Source organism: Protomyctophum bolini (assembly GCF_963924005.1).
Source record: "Protomyctophum bolini genome assembly, contig: SCAFFOLD_356, whole genome shotgun sequence".
In the NCBI taxonomy this organism is placed as follows: domain Eukaryota; kingdom Metazoa; phylum Chordata; class Actinopteri; order Myctophiformes; family Myctophidae; genus Protomyctophum; species Protomyctophum bolini.
The window spans coordinates 31276-46503 of record NW_027665895.1 but is presented as its reverse complement, the minus strand read 5'-3'; the positions used below and the strand labels follow the sequence as shown (position 1 = coordinate 46503).

At 44.3% G+C, this 15228-nt stretch overlaps 1 protein-coding gene across 1 annotated transcript; it reads right to left on the bottom strand.

Annotated features, from left to right (window-relative positions):
* Positions 1–272: 272 nt before the first annotated feature.
* LOC308312127 (uncharacterized protein) lies at positions 273–8077 on the bottom strand (the record flags this gene model as incomplete). The annotated part of the gene is made up of 7 exons (XM_080794520.1): positions 8052–8077; positions 2598–2663; positions 2443–2493; positions 1815–1859; positions 1493–1731; positions 917–1094; positions 273–418 (listed from the first exon to the last, which is right to left on the bottom strand). The coding sequence occupies exons 2-7, from the start codon at positions 2659–2661 to the stop codon at positions 273–275; spliced, it is 723 nt and encodes a 240-aa protein (XP_080650646.1). The 5' UTR covers positions 2662–2663; positions 8052–8077.
* Between the last annotated feature and the right edge of the window lie 7151 nt (positions 8078–15228).

Below are 15228 nucleotides of genomic sequence, written 5' to 3'. Positions count from 1 at the left end.
TTTTAAACAAAAATAAATAACCATGGTTGATATAGGACATAAAGATCTTCCCTCATGAAGGACTTTGCATATCAGGGTCCACAGGCTAACAACTGTCCATTTGGTTGCAAATCAGGGTCCACAGGCTAACAACTGTCCATTTGGTTGTCATAACAGCGACACAAAACTGTAAACATATTTGACTGACAAAACAACAGTCTATTGGCATGGAAGAACAGTGTCCATGAACTTGTACTGGGTTGTACTGTATGGGAAACCGTGTGTGGGGTACCCTAAGTGTGACTTTGGGTCGCTTGGTTTGGGTCACTTGGGTTCCTTGGGATGCCGCCCTCCCTGTCTGGCGCATAACGAAGCCACTTCTTCACCGTTTCACTGTAGTCCTGGTTGGTCAGTTTGGAGTCAAACTGCCGAGCAGCAGCTGAAAGACACAAAAATAAGAGTGAGGAAGATAAGAGTCTATCCCATACAATTTCTTATTATCCTGCACCCTCCTGTCCAGCTTTTGGTGTGTGCACAAACTGTCCCACACAAACATTGCATTCCCACCGACAGTGAATGGACAAATTTGAGTGTTGGCCGGAATGATAAGAGTGCCCCTCACTTCACGTGTGTGTGTGTGTGTGTTTTTTTTAATCACTCTGCAGGCCTACAGTAACAAAAGCTACAGTCAGCATCCAGTTAGACTGAACTGGAAAGAGGAGCAAACGCCTAGCTGGCTCCATCTAGGCAATGCAATGTGTATCCATGCAACTCTAAAGCTCACCAATTGTCCTTTGTTTATTTCTAATAGCTTGCACTGTCACCATCACTTCATTCCAACATATATATTTTTTAAGATCAAGTGTTTCATTTCATGCCTCAGTCATGCCACTCCCTAAACATAATCTATTAAGTAGTTTGCAGGGAGGAAGCTTACCAAACATGCAGTCTTGTAACGTTGTGTCCTTGAAAGGCTTCTTGCTTTCTGAACACCTCCTGTCTTTTTTCCCAGCCCAGTTGAACCCACTGGCCAGGGCGTTGGTCATAGCAGATGCCAACATCCGTCTGATCAGGTTCTCCGAACTGGTACCTCCTACTACAGCCAAGCGAGAAATCTAAAATCAGAGAGAAGAAAATTAAGGCACTGCGTTAGAAACAGCATATAATTTATTTCATGAACACAGAGCAACAAACTTGTTTTACACACTTAAACACTGAAATTCCAGCCCATATTTTCAGTCATGTTCATACCAGTCGTCAAGTTTAAACACAAACCCAATTCTGTCCCAATTGGTCATGTCTGTGTAAACAGTATATATTTGAACAATTTCAAAACCTTTCATAAATAGCAGATCTACAAGCTCTGACAAATTTTGAGTTTGTAGACTAGAATTGTGCTCGAGTAGCTATAGGGCTAAAAACATATTTTCCCCCTGAGGAAAAATGAGCAAGACCGCACTGAAATTATCCACATTTGATAAATTAATGCAGTTCAGTCTGTCAAATAATTTACCATCTTTTGACGGACTGATTGATCCATCAGTAACGATTCTGCCTCATTGAAGTCGTGTTCGGTGGCGATTGGCAGCTGGAAGGGGAGCATAAAATTTGTGGTGGCTGGTCCTCGGGTACCACCCGCTGTCACATTGCCCTCAGCCAACTCCTTCTTCATGAACTGGACATCTCTGGACAGATCCTTTACCACCACAAGTACTTCAGCAAGCATTGAAGTCATCTTCTGGATGGCAAGATCTTCAGAAGAAAATTGAAAATCATGAATTGAAAATAACCTGCAAATGACACATTAGGAATTACATTATGTCCAATAGACTTGCCTTTCATAAGCTGCCCGTCACCGCCGGCCATCTGTGTGGTTCCATCTGTAAAACACAAACATTCATGCAACTTAAAAATCACTGCACACATTTGGAAAGGTTAGACGTTTGTGTGCGTGTGTGTATGTGTGACAGCAATTTATTTTTCTTTAGTAAACAGAAAAGGCATTTTCAGTATCCAATCAGGAGAGAGAACTCATACAGATGAATTGAATACACAGGACCACAATGGAAACAAGCTCTGAGGGCTTTTAAACATTGTATAACTGTTTTTGATTGATTGATTGAAATCTTTATTAACAGTTTGCAGAATTACAGTACATTTCAAGCACAAACTCAATACAAAGACTGTTAACTGTGAGTGGACGACCCAATTAAGTCTTACACTTGTTTACAACAGGGTCCACATTGTTCAATTCATCAAAACATTTAGAGACAAACAAATAGACACTTCTATGTAGTTAAAGAACAGAACAGGAATTCATCATATAGGAAAAAACTGTACTCAATCAATCATAGAGGTGGACAAGAAGTGAACAATGACCATCATTCGAATAGAGATCCAACCTGTCACACATAGATTGAAAAATGTCTACAAATATGTTACATGACAGTCTTGTTCACTTACCATTGCAACCGTGATCAGCCACCGACATTGGATCATACTGGTGGTAGAAGTCTAGAGGGAAGAAATGCAAAAAAAAAAAACATTTGTATAAATGGATCACGTTACATTTCAGTAGTAAATTGCAGGGTTCCTTAGTGAGGAATACAATGACATACCATTCTGTGCACGTCGTTGAAGACCAGGGGGTGTGTTGTACTCCCCTGAGCAGTATCCCGACATACCTGTAGAAACAAAATCAGTACGTTTCACTATAGCTTGACTGCATTGGATCAAACTGGTGGTAGTTTCCTCTAAAGAAGTCTAGAGGGGGAAACAAATGCTGTAACATTTACACAAAACATGACACTGACAGTGTGATTTAATTTGTATACCAATGGATCACGTTACATTTTAGTTATGGGTTCCTTAGTGAGGAATACAATGACATACCATTTTGTGTACGTCGTTGAAGACCAGGGGGTGTGTTGTACTCCCCTGAGGAGTATCCCGACATACCTGTAGAAACAATTAGTTGTATTTCACTATAGTTGGAGTAGAACCTCAACCTGATGTGACAGCATATTATGTTGTCAACTATAACCCCGGATGACTGACATGTTAGTATGAATTACAATTCAGATTTATGAATTACAATTCAGATTTAGAGTATTCACTAAGGAGTTATGTGTCCCTGTCTCTCAAAACATTACCGTTACTGAAAGAGTACAGTATCATACCAGTACTTTGCCGCTGTGGCGCTTGGAGCTGTGGGGTATGCAGCTGCTGGACATGCAGCGGTGGTGTATGCAGCTGCTGGACATGCAGCGGTGGTGTATGCAGCTGCTGGACATGCAGCGGTGGTGTATGCAGCTGCTGGACATGCAGCGGTGGTGTATGCAGCTGCTGGACATGCAGCGGTGGGGTATGCAGCTGTGGGGTATGCAGCTGTGGCGCTTGGAGCGGTGGGGTATGCAGCTGCGGGGCCTGGAGCTGGTGGTATTGGGCATTAGGCATCCCATCTGAAACCATAGGAAATTCACAAAGCAGTGAAGTTGTTAGCATATCCTATATGTGAGAAAATGTTTGAATTCCTTTCAGCTGAATTCTCTAGATTGAATGCATTGCTCTGACCCAGGGATACAATATAGGGAATGTGAAAGCAAATGTCAAAGTAATGCAAGGTAATACAGATATTATGTTAATGTGACCGCTTGCTGGTAGTTGCCAGTAGCCATTGCCAGTTGCATGCATGAGGCCAGCTAGCTCCTCACAAGATATAAGTTCACTTACTGTTATTTGGATCAGAAGACAGCAACTCTTCTAAGTAGCCGTAATCATCCAATGAATCTAAAAAAGGCAAACAAGGGTGAGAATTGAAGATGCTACAAATTGTGTTTAAGAGTTATCCAGTTGACGTTGTAACATTCATATCAACATACCATTCATTGCAGGCTCTATTGCTAGGGACCGCACAACTGAAGACTTGCCGGATTTTGGCATCTCAGACTGGCTCGATTTTGGAGTCTGTCCTACAACATAGTTTAGTTGGCATGTTATTCACAATGTATTTATTTTGGGCTATATAAAATGCAAGAAATGCACAAGTTCAATGCTGTAATCAAAATTAAAATGCTCAGTTTTAGTTGGTACAGTGTCAGACAAGGATAATTTATTTTTAGCTGTGTAGCAGTGAGTACATAAAATAAACTCATTGCATCAATACCTGGGAAACCCACATCAGGTGGTTTGGCAAAACGTTTTCTTTTAACATCGCCACTCGAGTGGTCATCAGAGTCCGAGTGCACATACTGTTGCTTTGGCCTAAAAGAAATGCAACAAACAGATGTAGAATCATACTACGCTTATTAGTCATGTTTTAAGTCTGAATACATAGGACCATAATGGAAATAAGCTGTGCTGTGTGGTTGGCTGAATGCATGTTGTAGCATAAGCCGAGCTGTGATTGCGTGGTGATGGAAATAAGGACTCTGAGGGGGCCAGCTATCTAGTGTTAGTACCTCTGACTACTAACCCTAGACAGCTGGCCCCCTCAGGGGGGGGGGGGGGGGGGGCATCACTTTGCCAAAGTGAACACTGTACCTGGATCTTCTTTTCTGGCGGAGATCTCCTTCGTCCGCAGATTCAATTTCAGAGGTTGGACACATAGTTGAGTTGTACTTGGCCTCTCGTTTTTTGGCTTCATCAAGGGTCTCTGGAAAGAGCAGAGGGAAAATGCCAATTAACATATATCTGCAGTCCAGTGTTGAAGCAAAAAAAAGAAAAAACTCACACCTGTATACATAGCTTTTAGAACAGCTGTGTATGTGTTGCACCAATTACTCACCACACGTAGTAAGGACACGTACATCCTTATAGGGGATCCATTTATCATCTGGTTGCATTCCATCTCGAAGGGCCTTTGTGAGCTTTATGTGTTTAGGGGGCCATAACAGAGTCTGTTCTTTAGCTTTAAACCAGCTCTCTAGAACTACTGCTGTCCCACCATTTGGGAACTGTACAACTGACCACACCACCTCACCATTCATCTTCAAAGGGCTAGGGATGAAATGAGAATTACTCAATGATCTCTCCTTACAAGCCATTGACCATACCGTCCTACAAAGCCAAAGTGCGGTAACTACACACACACACATTACAGATTGTATTTAATTGGCCAGGCAAACATGTTATATGTGCACATGTGATATTGCACGAATTGTGTATTCATTCATGAGGTAATGTATGCCCCCGAAAACTGACCTTTGAGTCAGTGTGTTAATATAGTTAGTTACTGCACTTGGCTTGGCTTTGTAGGGCAGTATGGTTATACTGCTAAATGAAGTAGCGGTATTGCAATGGCACCATCTCTGTCTGGAGAGAGAAAACATTTGCGCTTGATATAGCGAAGTTTACCTATCCCTATATCTTCTTGCAAGCCACTAACCTTGTATGTACCAATGTATGATGATTCACAGGGATACATGTAGTATGGCTGTTTGTGTCTGTACTTTCTGTAAATTATATATACATCTTCCTCTGATTTAAGAATATTCTCTACTAATGCAAATCCATCTCCAACCTCAATACAATTGTCTCCTTTCTTTGTGGACAGAGTAAAGCGATGAGTGGAGACCTTCCTGTACTGTTGTGAATCAGTAAACTGGGGGGGGACAGGCCCATCAGTGTGAATGTTACTCAAAATGGGATCATCAGTGGGACATGGGGAATTTCAGACAACCTTTTCACTACCTGTTGTAGAGGCTGATGTGGCTTGCGTAGAAGATGCTTAATTTGTCCAAGATAGTTCTCAAAAGGGAATCCTGAGATATTATCTAGAGTGCCAAACTTCCTGTATTCCTCAGCCAAATGAATAAGCTGGTGTACATTGTACACAAGTTGATCTTTTCCATACAACTCCCCAAAGTGTTCAACAAAAGAAACCATCAACTTGTGTGCAAAGGCTAACATTTCCTCAGAAATACTAGGGGACAGCAACAAGTACATTCCAACAGAAAACAACATGAAGTTGTCATACAGCTCACTGGGGAGGGAATCCTTCAAAACCACAGGACCCCAATACAACATGAAGGATCTCAACTCAGTAGCTTTCCAGCGATCTAGTTCTGACAGCTCCCTTGGTTTACGATTAAATTCACAAGGCATGCAAGGACGTAGCTTTAGCAGTTTACATGAAATGGCTTCTACAGTTTTGGAAGGAACCCTTGTTGCCAAATTCTTCCCCTTTAACCATATATTAAGCAGTTTCCTTGTAACTCCGAGACAACAGAGATGCATGTAATCAGTTGGAAACATAGAAACCATCTTCACTAAACCTGTTAAAGGGCTTGTCCCATTGTGATGGCCCTCATCAACCATGTCTGAGAAACTAGAGTCTGTCCTAAGTCTGACTTTTGTTTCAGGATATGTCATTTTATTTCTCCATACACCCTCCTGAAAACACTTGTCACAACCCGAATAGCCATTAAATGCCTTGGTCTGCTTAATATAAGCTCTAGCTGGGGCATCACAAATGAAGGAAGAAATCTGTACATCAAATTGCTTGTCATTATAAATGATGCCATTAGACAGTACATTCTGAAGATCTTTGACAAACTGTTCTAGGTACTCTGAAACACTCTTTGGCTTGCTTAGACCACAAAAAATACCAACAACAAATGGGCACTTTGTGTAGTCACATTTGAGACATCAAAGTATGGGCCAAAACTGCAGTTTAGAACTTTTGAATAAAGGTAAACCATCTATATTAAACTGTAAATTAAGAGTAGTCAGAGTTGCTGGTAAACGCAAACATGCCAACCGTGAAAGCACCCCTTTGACTAAACCAAAATGATAGTATTCTCCCCCTTCAATCTTAGTGGTAGGCACCTTTTTTTGTGTTCCAAGCAATGTTCTTCCATCTTTGGGAAGGGTGGGGTGAAATATCTTCAAAATGGACAGCAAAGAGGATAGTGCAACCAGAGAGACTGAATAGGATGTTGCCCAATATTTTAAACTTGTCATGAGGAAATCGTCATTATGCTCATCACTGTCAAAGACATGTCCAGGTTCAATTTCATCATCCCCAGCTATACTTTCAAAATGTGCATCTGGATCACCTGGTGAGTCAATATTTTCACTCTGATCACTGATAGTTAGTGGTCTGTTTAGTGGCAAGTCTGGTGTGGTTGGTAAATCTAGTGGCAAGTCTGATGTGGTCGGTAAATCTAGTGGCAAGTCTGACTTTGGTAAAACTAGCAGGCACTCAGAAGAGGCTGCGACAGGATCTGCTCTCTCTGAACGGTTTGATTGTGAATTAGCAGCAATAGTTAAATTATACTCAGTGAGGATTTCCTGCTCTGTTTCTCTCACTAATTTCTTGATTTTACGTCTTTTAGCCCAATAAGACATCTTAAGAGTGATAAGGAGCTGTAGTCAGTGTACATAAATTGTGGCCATTTACTTTGCTGCAACAGGCTGAGGAGTCTTCTTCAATGCTGCTAGTCTTGAAACTGTTATGTGATTCTGGAAGAAGAAGAAAAAAGGGGGGTCCTGATTAATGTGCTGCATTCAAATGTGAAACAAGCTGAAACATTGCATAATTGTACATTTGGATCAACATCAAGCTTGTTCATTATTATAATTTAATAGTATTGTTAATTATAAAATACCAGCATAACCAAACGTCTAACTATAACAACAGGACGAATGCAGTCTGACTGAGACTTCTCTATAAAACACAACGTCATTCAATACAAAAGCACGCGATTGGTCTGTTCGTTTTGGCGCAACGCCGGTTATAAGAAGATAAAAACGTTTCAAAAGTTTCAAAACACATCGAAATATTAAATAATGTACTGGTTATAGGTCTGAGAACAGACACAGGAACCGTACGGTTCCACTTGTACACACTCCCGAGTTAAATTAATAAGGACACGCCAACAGATATTCATTTATCTTAATGTTACGGCCGGCTACACCAGGCATTTCTCGCGCGTTTTGTGTAGCCCGGCCGTTATGTTACATCACATATTCACCTATCAAGCTGCAGCATATGCACAAAACAATGCAGTTATGTCAGTGTCACTAAAGACTAAACACAGTTAATATAAAAGTAATGTCGCCAAACTTACTGCAAAAGCGCTCAAAGTAGAATCCGGGGGACAGACAAAAGCCAGCCAGTAACGGAGGAAACGGATTGAAACGGATTGAAACCGGGCCTCCCACTCGCCAGACCAACGTGCAACCTGTCATGCCAATAAGGCTGAGCCCGATTGGCAGGGCTGTTGGGTATTGGCTGGGGGCTACACCTGCATTCATTCTTGTGTCCCTGTGTTTTGGAGAATGAATCACCTTGCATTTTGACCTGCTCTTGACAATCTGTTTTGCAATTGGGTCCTACATCTCCTGAGTCGCACCGTGAAAGTGGCTAGGGTCTCCATTTACTATAGTCAGTGTGCCTTTTTCTTTTTTTTTGCAGAGCGGAACGTTTAAAAAAAATGAGAATAGTTTAAGTTGTTTTAGAGAAATGCACATGATGTGGGCTGCAGACCAAACATGAAATTGACTCAAGATTGCTGGCTCAGATCTCTGCAGCAGCTTCTTCAAATTAGAACCAGCTTCATGCAGCCAAGGCAATGACATTGTTTTCTCTTCATTTAATACATGCATTTTAGGTGCCCTTGCTGAAGCAGTACTTGGCCCATTCTACTTCATCATATCTACTTTAAAATACCCCAAATAGTTTGTTATTGGTCTTTCCTCTACAAAGCCCCATTGGAATAAATCTTAGATAGATCAGCGTTAGGACTTCTCTACATTCACGTCTTCATTCAACTTGTTCATGATTCTAAACTGACAGTAGTAATGACATATTCACTGATGTATTTGCACTGTGCCTACTGTGTGTGTGTGTGTGTGTGTGTGTGTGTGTGTGTGTGTGTGTGTGTGTGTGTGTGTGTGTGTGCGCGCGTGTGTGCTGACAAAACAGCCGATCCACAATCCCACTTGGTAACAATTCTACCTTTCACCCTAGAGCCAGTGTAAACGACACTGATCCAGACTTGTGTGATCCAGTTCAGTCAAAGTGTGCTGCTGCTGCTGTGTGTCTCCCAGGCCACGAGGATGCAGCGTGTAGACTTGGAGAACGTGGAGATGCATTACGTTAACGTGGCGGCTTCCAGCGCTGACGCCAGACTCAGTGAAGAAGAAGAAGACGGCTATGAGGAGCCAGACGAGCTTCTGGAATGATCTCAGCTCATTAGGCGACTACGAGGAGCGTCTGGAATGATCTGAAACGGGGCGGCGGTGGTTCAGGAGTAGAGTGGCCGGATGGTAACCACAAGGTTGCCAGTTCAAACCCGGGCTCCCCCAGAGTTAGTGTCGAATTGTCCTTGAGCAAGACTCTGAATCCCTAATTGCTCCTGATATGCAGGTTGGAGCCTTGCATGGTTTCCTCCGCCATCGGTGTATGAATGTGTGTCAATGAGTTAATGTAATGCACAATCTATGTAAAGCACCTTGGATAAAGGCACTATATATATGCACCATTTAAAACAATATTTCACCATTTTTGTCCACTCACTCTGGCAGATGAAACAATGCAGTCTACCGTTCATTGTCAATGTCATCGAAATCTATGCAGCGCCAGGACGTTGCAAAGATAGTCTACCATTCATTGTCAATGGAAGCCAGTGACAGACCGGGGGGGGATTCCAAACCAGCCAAATCACTGAATGCTCCTTTAATGTACAACAGAACAGAGTTGAGAGTGTAAAATGAGTTCTTCAGTTCTTCAGTCTGTTCCTGGTATCACTGGTTTTGGCTGACATAATTATGTGTTTTGTTATTATTTTCAATTTGTCTTCTACCTAGTTATTTTATAACTTATTTGGGTAATATGTCTAATTTATTCCGGAAGTCTGTTTGCGCCATGTCCGGTGCCATGACCAATTGACCATAATGGTAACAAGGCTCACACAGGCATCGTAGCCTATTAGTACAGTCGCTGGAGGGGGGTCTCCTGCACCCCCCGGAAATATACTTTTAATCAGTGTTTTCTTATTGGAAAAATGTGCTGAACATGATGAGCTATGATAAAAAGTTGTCAAAATGTCCCACCTACCTCAAAACCCCCTTTTTGGTATATGGCTCTGGCGAAATTGTGTAAAGACAAATATTAATTCACTAAAATTACATAAATAGACATGGTAGTCTGAAATTGGTCATGAAGTATCTTGACACATAGGGGTAAGTAGCAGAACGCAAGTTATCTATATAACTATGGTTCTATGAATACCGGATGACCGCCAGAGGCGGTGTTTTCAACACCTGGATATACATCGCGCGCACGCGCAGAGGTCGAATATTAATACCAAAAATGTCACTCGTGACCCCCTGTGGGCGTACCGATATAGGTGCCCAGTTCACAGGGTTCATCCTCATGAAATCTTTTCGTCGGGATTCCGAGTGACAATGAACTCTGGCGGTCATCCGGTATTCATAGAACCATAGTTATATAGATAACTTGCGTTCTATTACATACCTACTGACCGCCAGAGGCGGTGTTTTCAACACCTGGATGACTCATACCAACAAGTTCACGAGGAATCTGCGCTTACCGAGGTCGGTTTGCAGATCTAATAGACAGCCAAACATCCATCACCACAGGGTGAGGGAGAGTCCGGTTGGCTGGCTCTAGGCAAAAGACCAAAACAGATGGAGACCATTTGGCTGCACTGCAGCACAGATGTCCACCCCCTGGTCCGGCATGTCAACATGCCTCTGGGGAGGCCTTGTGGCCTACTGAAGAAGTCTACCTCAACGCAACAATCAAAGTACATCTAAGTGTTGCGTTAGTCTCTGTTGAATCAAGGCACAGCCCTTCCTGTGCCCTTCATCACAGACAGACGGCTATGCCGTGCCACAGAGCCCGGACAGGGCACAATAGGTAGGTACTAGAATGCTCCATGCCCGGCTGTGGAGGAAACTGAAAATGATAGGCTAGCCAACTTGAAAGGCAGAAAGTCCTTGAAGACATAAGAGGGATTGGCGAATGGTCTCAGGCACCGGGCAGGGCATGAAGACAACCTACTCACTTCCGTAGCGTCGCAGTGAGGGCAAATGCCACTAGCAGATAGCCATTTGAGAACGGCCCTATCCAAGGGCTGGGGACAAAGTCCATCCCAACCTGGTAGAGTGGTACCTCGTACCAGATGGTAGGGGGACGATTACTCGCCCCGTCAGCGTGGCTGATGGCATACCCACAATAAAGTGAGACCGGCGCTGTCCAGGGAGAGCGCAACCTTTATTATATGCAGGATGCACAAGAATGAAGTAGGGTTCGGACAATAGGCATGATTGTCAGTGGTCAATTTACGCCGCTGAAGGTGACCCGGGTGAGAATGCAACCTCTCCCTAAACTGTGACAGGGGATTCTGTCTCTGTGGGGAGGCCAAAGCACTTCATCGAGAAGCTGCAGTGGATGATTCGGCTGCAGTGGTAACCAAAAACAAACCTCTAGTCGCTATAGCCCGCCCAATATGAAAGACAAATTGAGGCGGAAACACGGAACCTCATACTTCCTGACCGGTATGGTAGCACCATACTACTGTGCGACTGCCTCTGCCTATCCTGTGAAGGATACAAGACACCAAAAGTGGCAGTGTAGAGAAGACTTACAAGAAGTCGCCTGGCCAGGGGTGGGCCAGAGTGTCCTGCCCTAACGGCCAGCGCCGGAAGGGAGAACTACAGTTGGCCACGCGCCAAGCGCTCAAGGCCAAAGACCCTGCTCTGCCGTACATATGCCGAGTGATCCGAAACATCGGATCCAAGAGGCTTAAATGGGAAGCATGTCCGCCACCTGGACTGTATACCCAACAAGAGCATTGCTATGAAACCGGCAAGATGAGGCAAGACCTCCTGCAGAGACTGACTGGATCGAGCGACCCCTTAATGGGTCGGAAGATCGACTGTTGACATGTGTTACGAACAAAGTCTAAACATCCCAAGGGCCAAGTCCACTGCACACTGGCTGTGTACATCACAGACACTGGCTGGAGGTGGTAGGCAGTAGAGCGAAGCACGCTCTTACTTAAATGCCTGTACATAACTGAAACAGTAACCCAACCGTATCCACGGTGGTAGGCAGAATTCTGGGGTTTGAGGCCCAGAAATTATAGACAGGACATGTAAAAGGGTGCAATGAAAGCAGCCCTAGAGAAGCAACTGTCTATGTCGCTTCGGTGTGCCCAACAACCAGAGGGAGTGGCTGGCAGCACTGTACTCATCCAGGACGAGACAGGTCAGTGGAAGCTGTCTGGCAGCCCCCCATTAACTCTAAGAGTTTAAGCAAGGCCATGCTTGCAGACCATTCTCAATATGGCACCACCTGGAGCACATCCACTGTGCCCAGCATACATGACCAGATGCAGCTGGTAGGTCTGAGATCGAGGATCAGGCGAAAACCACCACCATCAGTCACAACATGCATCAAGGAGAAACCTTCAGTTGAACCAAGCTGCTTGTTCACCGTGCACTATGCTGCAAGGTCTGTTGGGTAGCAGGCCCAAACATCCGGCCTGGAACGGCGGCAGAGTGTTAAGTCTGGATCTAGTTGGCAGGCCAGTGACTCCACACTGTGTGCGGCCATGGGCAATAGCCATACTAGCTTGAATGCTTCATCTAGTGAGACCACCAGAGAAGCAATGCTGGCATTAAGTTCAGGGTTAGGGACCCTGTCTCGGTCACCCACAGAAGGCAATCTAAAAAGGTCAGTGCTACTCATCACAGACCATGAGCAGCGGCTCTGCAAACAGCAGTAAAAAGAGCAGTACCCATTTATCAACCCATTAGGACAGGAACAAGTCTGGGTTGCCGCTGCTATGCAAGTATATATCCACATATATACTCTTCTCAATTCTTCAAATAGACATTTGAAATCATTCAGAGACCTAGGTCAGGATTCTGAAGGTGTTTACAGCGTCGGCCCTAAATGGGTTAAGAAGTTCTCAACCTGAGCAACTTAGTGGCCAACAGTACCACCTTGACATTTCCCCTAGTTGAGAGAGCAACATCTCACAAGGGCTACGCTAGCAACGCAACGCTAGCATCCCCGTGGGAGGCAAATCAGCCCCCACCACGGCCAACACAGTTGACAACTTGACATACGTGCCAGCAGTATGCAATCTGGATGCTGAATGCTAAATGCTGAATGCTAATGCTGATCTGGAGAGGAAGTCTGCAGCTCTCGGTGTGGAGCCGTTTCCCTCGCGACCAGATTACGGATAAGCGGTTGGAGATGGATGGAAGAAAGAACCACAGCCATAGCCTGTGTCCGGCACCCAAGTCGAAACACGACTACAGGCACAAGTAACGGACCTCCTCTGTGGGACCAGAGAGGACCAGCATGTTGCCCTAATCCATGAACGGCAGCAGAGCGAGACACTAAATACTACTGGTTATGTAGTTGTAGCGAAAGAGCGAGAATCACTCAAGCTACAGTGTCAAGTAGCGAAACACACACTCAGTGTTTATACTAGATGAAGTGGTGGAGCGAGACACACTCTCAGTGCTTATACTAGTCAATGGCACACCGTGACAGTAGTTTCCACGCTGAACGACGACAGCGGGCAGCGGAGCGAGGGACACTCTTAATGCCTATATGGGCACAGTGTTTATACTAGATGAAGCGGTGGAGCGAGACACACTCGGTGCTTAAACTAGTCAATGGCACACCGTGACAGTAGTTCCCACGCTGAACGATGACAGTGGGCAGCGGAGCGAGGGACACTCTCTTAATGCCTATATGGGCACAGTGTTTATACTAGATAAAGCGGTGGAGCGAGACACACTCGGTGCTTATACTAGTCAATGGCACACCGTGACAGTAGTTTCCATGCTGAACGACGACAGCGGGCAGCGGAGCGAGGGACACTCTCTTAATGCCTATATGGGCACTATGGCAGCCTTCACGCCGAGACACAGTGGCAGGCCGCAGAGCGTAAAGCACTCTCAAAGCCTATATTAATGCCAATTAGTACAGGGCAATTAAGAAGAATTTAAGTTAACTCAGCACTTGGCGTTGAATGAGTTAACCGGATACCACAAAGTATTCACACCAGCAGCCTTCACGCTGTAATACGGTGGGAGGCAGCAGAATGAAACACACTCTCAATGCCCGTGATAACACAGCCAAGCATCTGTACACAGTATGTCATTAGTACTATACCGACATGGCGAAGAGCGGGGATCACTCAAGCCTGTGTCAAGTGCACAATATGATAGTGGCGGGGCGGAATATGCCCTCGGTGCTAGTGAAAAATGACCATCAGTACACAGTAAGTCAACAATACTATGTATGGCGAAGAGCGAAGGCCACTCAAGCCAGTTCCAAGCACACAGTCTGACAGCAGTGGAGCGAAACACAACCCCAGTGTCAGTGATAATGCAGCAAAAAGCATGGATCACTCAAGCTACAGTATCAAGTACATGACATATGTACTAGTCAATGTATTCTGCTGTCTTGCCCCCGAGGAGGATCAGGGCAGTCGCTGCAAAGCCAGCTAATGAGGACTAGTCCAAATAGGGATAAGCACAGCATTATTCCTATTGGTTATCAGTACATGTTATGTACATGTATAATGCTGAGGAAGGCCTTGCAAAAGGACATACAATGAGTAAGTTACCAATACTATGCAGGCGTAGTTTGATAACCACGCAATGGTAAAGCGATAGAAGCTTGAACCATTATATTAGTAATTATACTGCCAAGCACAAACGGGTATTGTCCGAAAAGCAGCTGAGCGGATCACACTCAAGCTATGAGATACAAACACTATGCGTATCTCAGATAGCAGTATACACTCAAGTTAAGCTGTGACATTAAGCACGCTACACACAGTGACAACATTGTCATATTCCTGCTTGATATAACGAGCAAAACAAACTAGCAAGTCAGCACTGAGCTGAGTTTACAACTTGACCTGCATTTTGAAAAAGTTTGTTCCTTAACCAGAAATCGTCTGGGGAGGAACGCTCATTAACGTCACGACCACACAAACCTCTTATTGGTAGGCATCGTTGCAAACGCAACCGAGCGCCACATATATGTGGTAGATTGCACATCTGCGACAGAGCGAACACACTCTTCTTGCAGAAAATATTGCTGTTGCTCATTTAGCATCGTGCGGCCATTCAACATGAGTATTGATTAATAATCAAATAAGCGCCGCCGCGGTTGCTGTCGAGACGAACCTGCGCGACCACAACAACAGCACCACGAAGCATTAAGTTAGCTCTTGGTTAATAGTG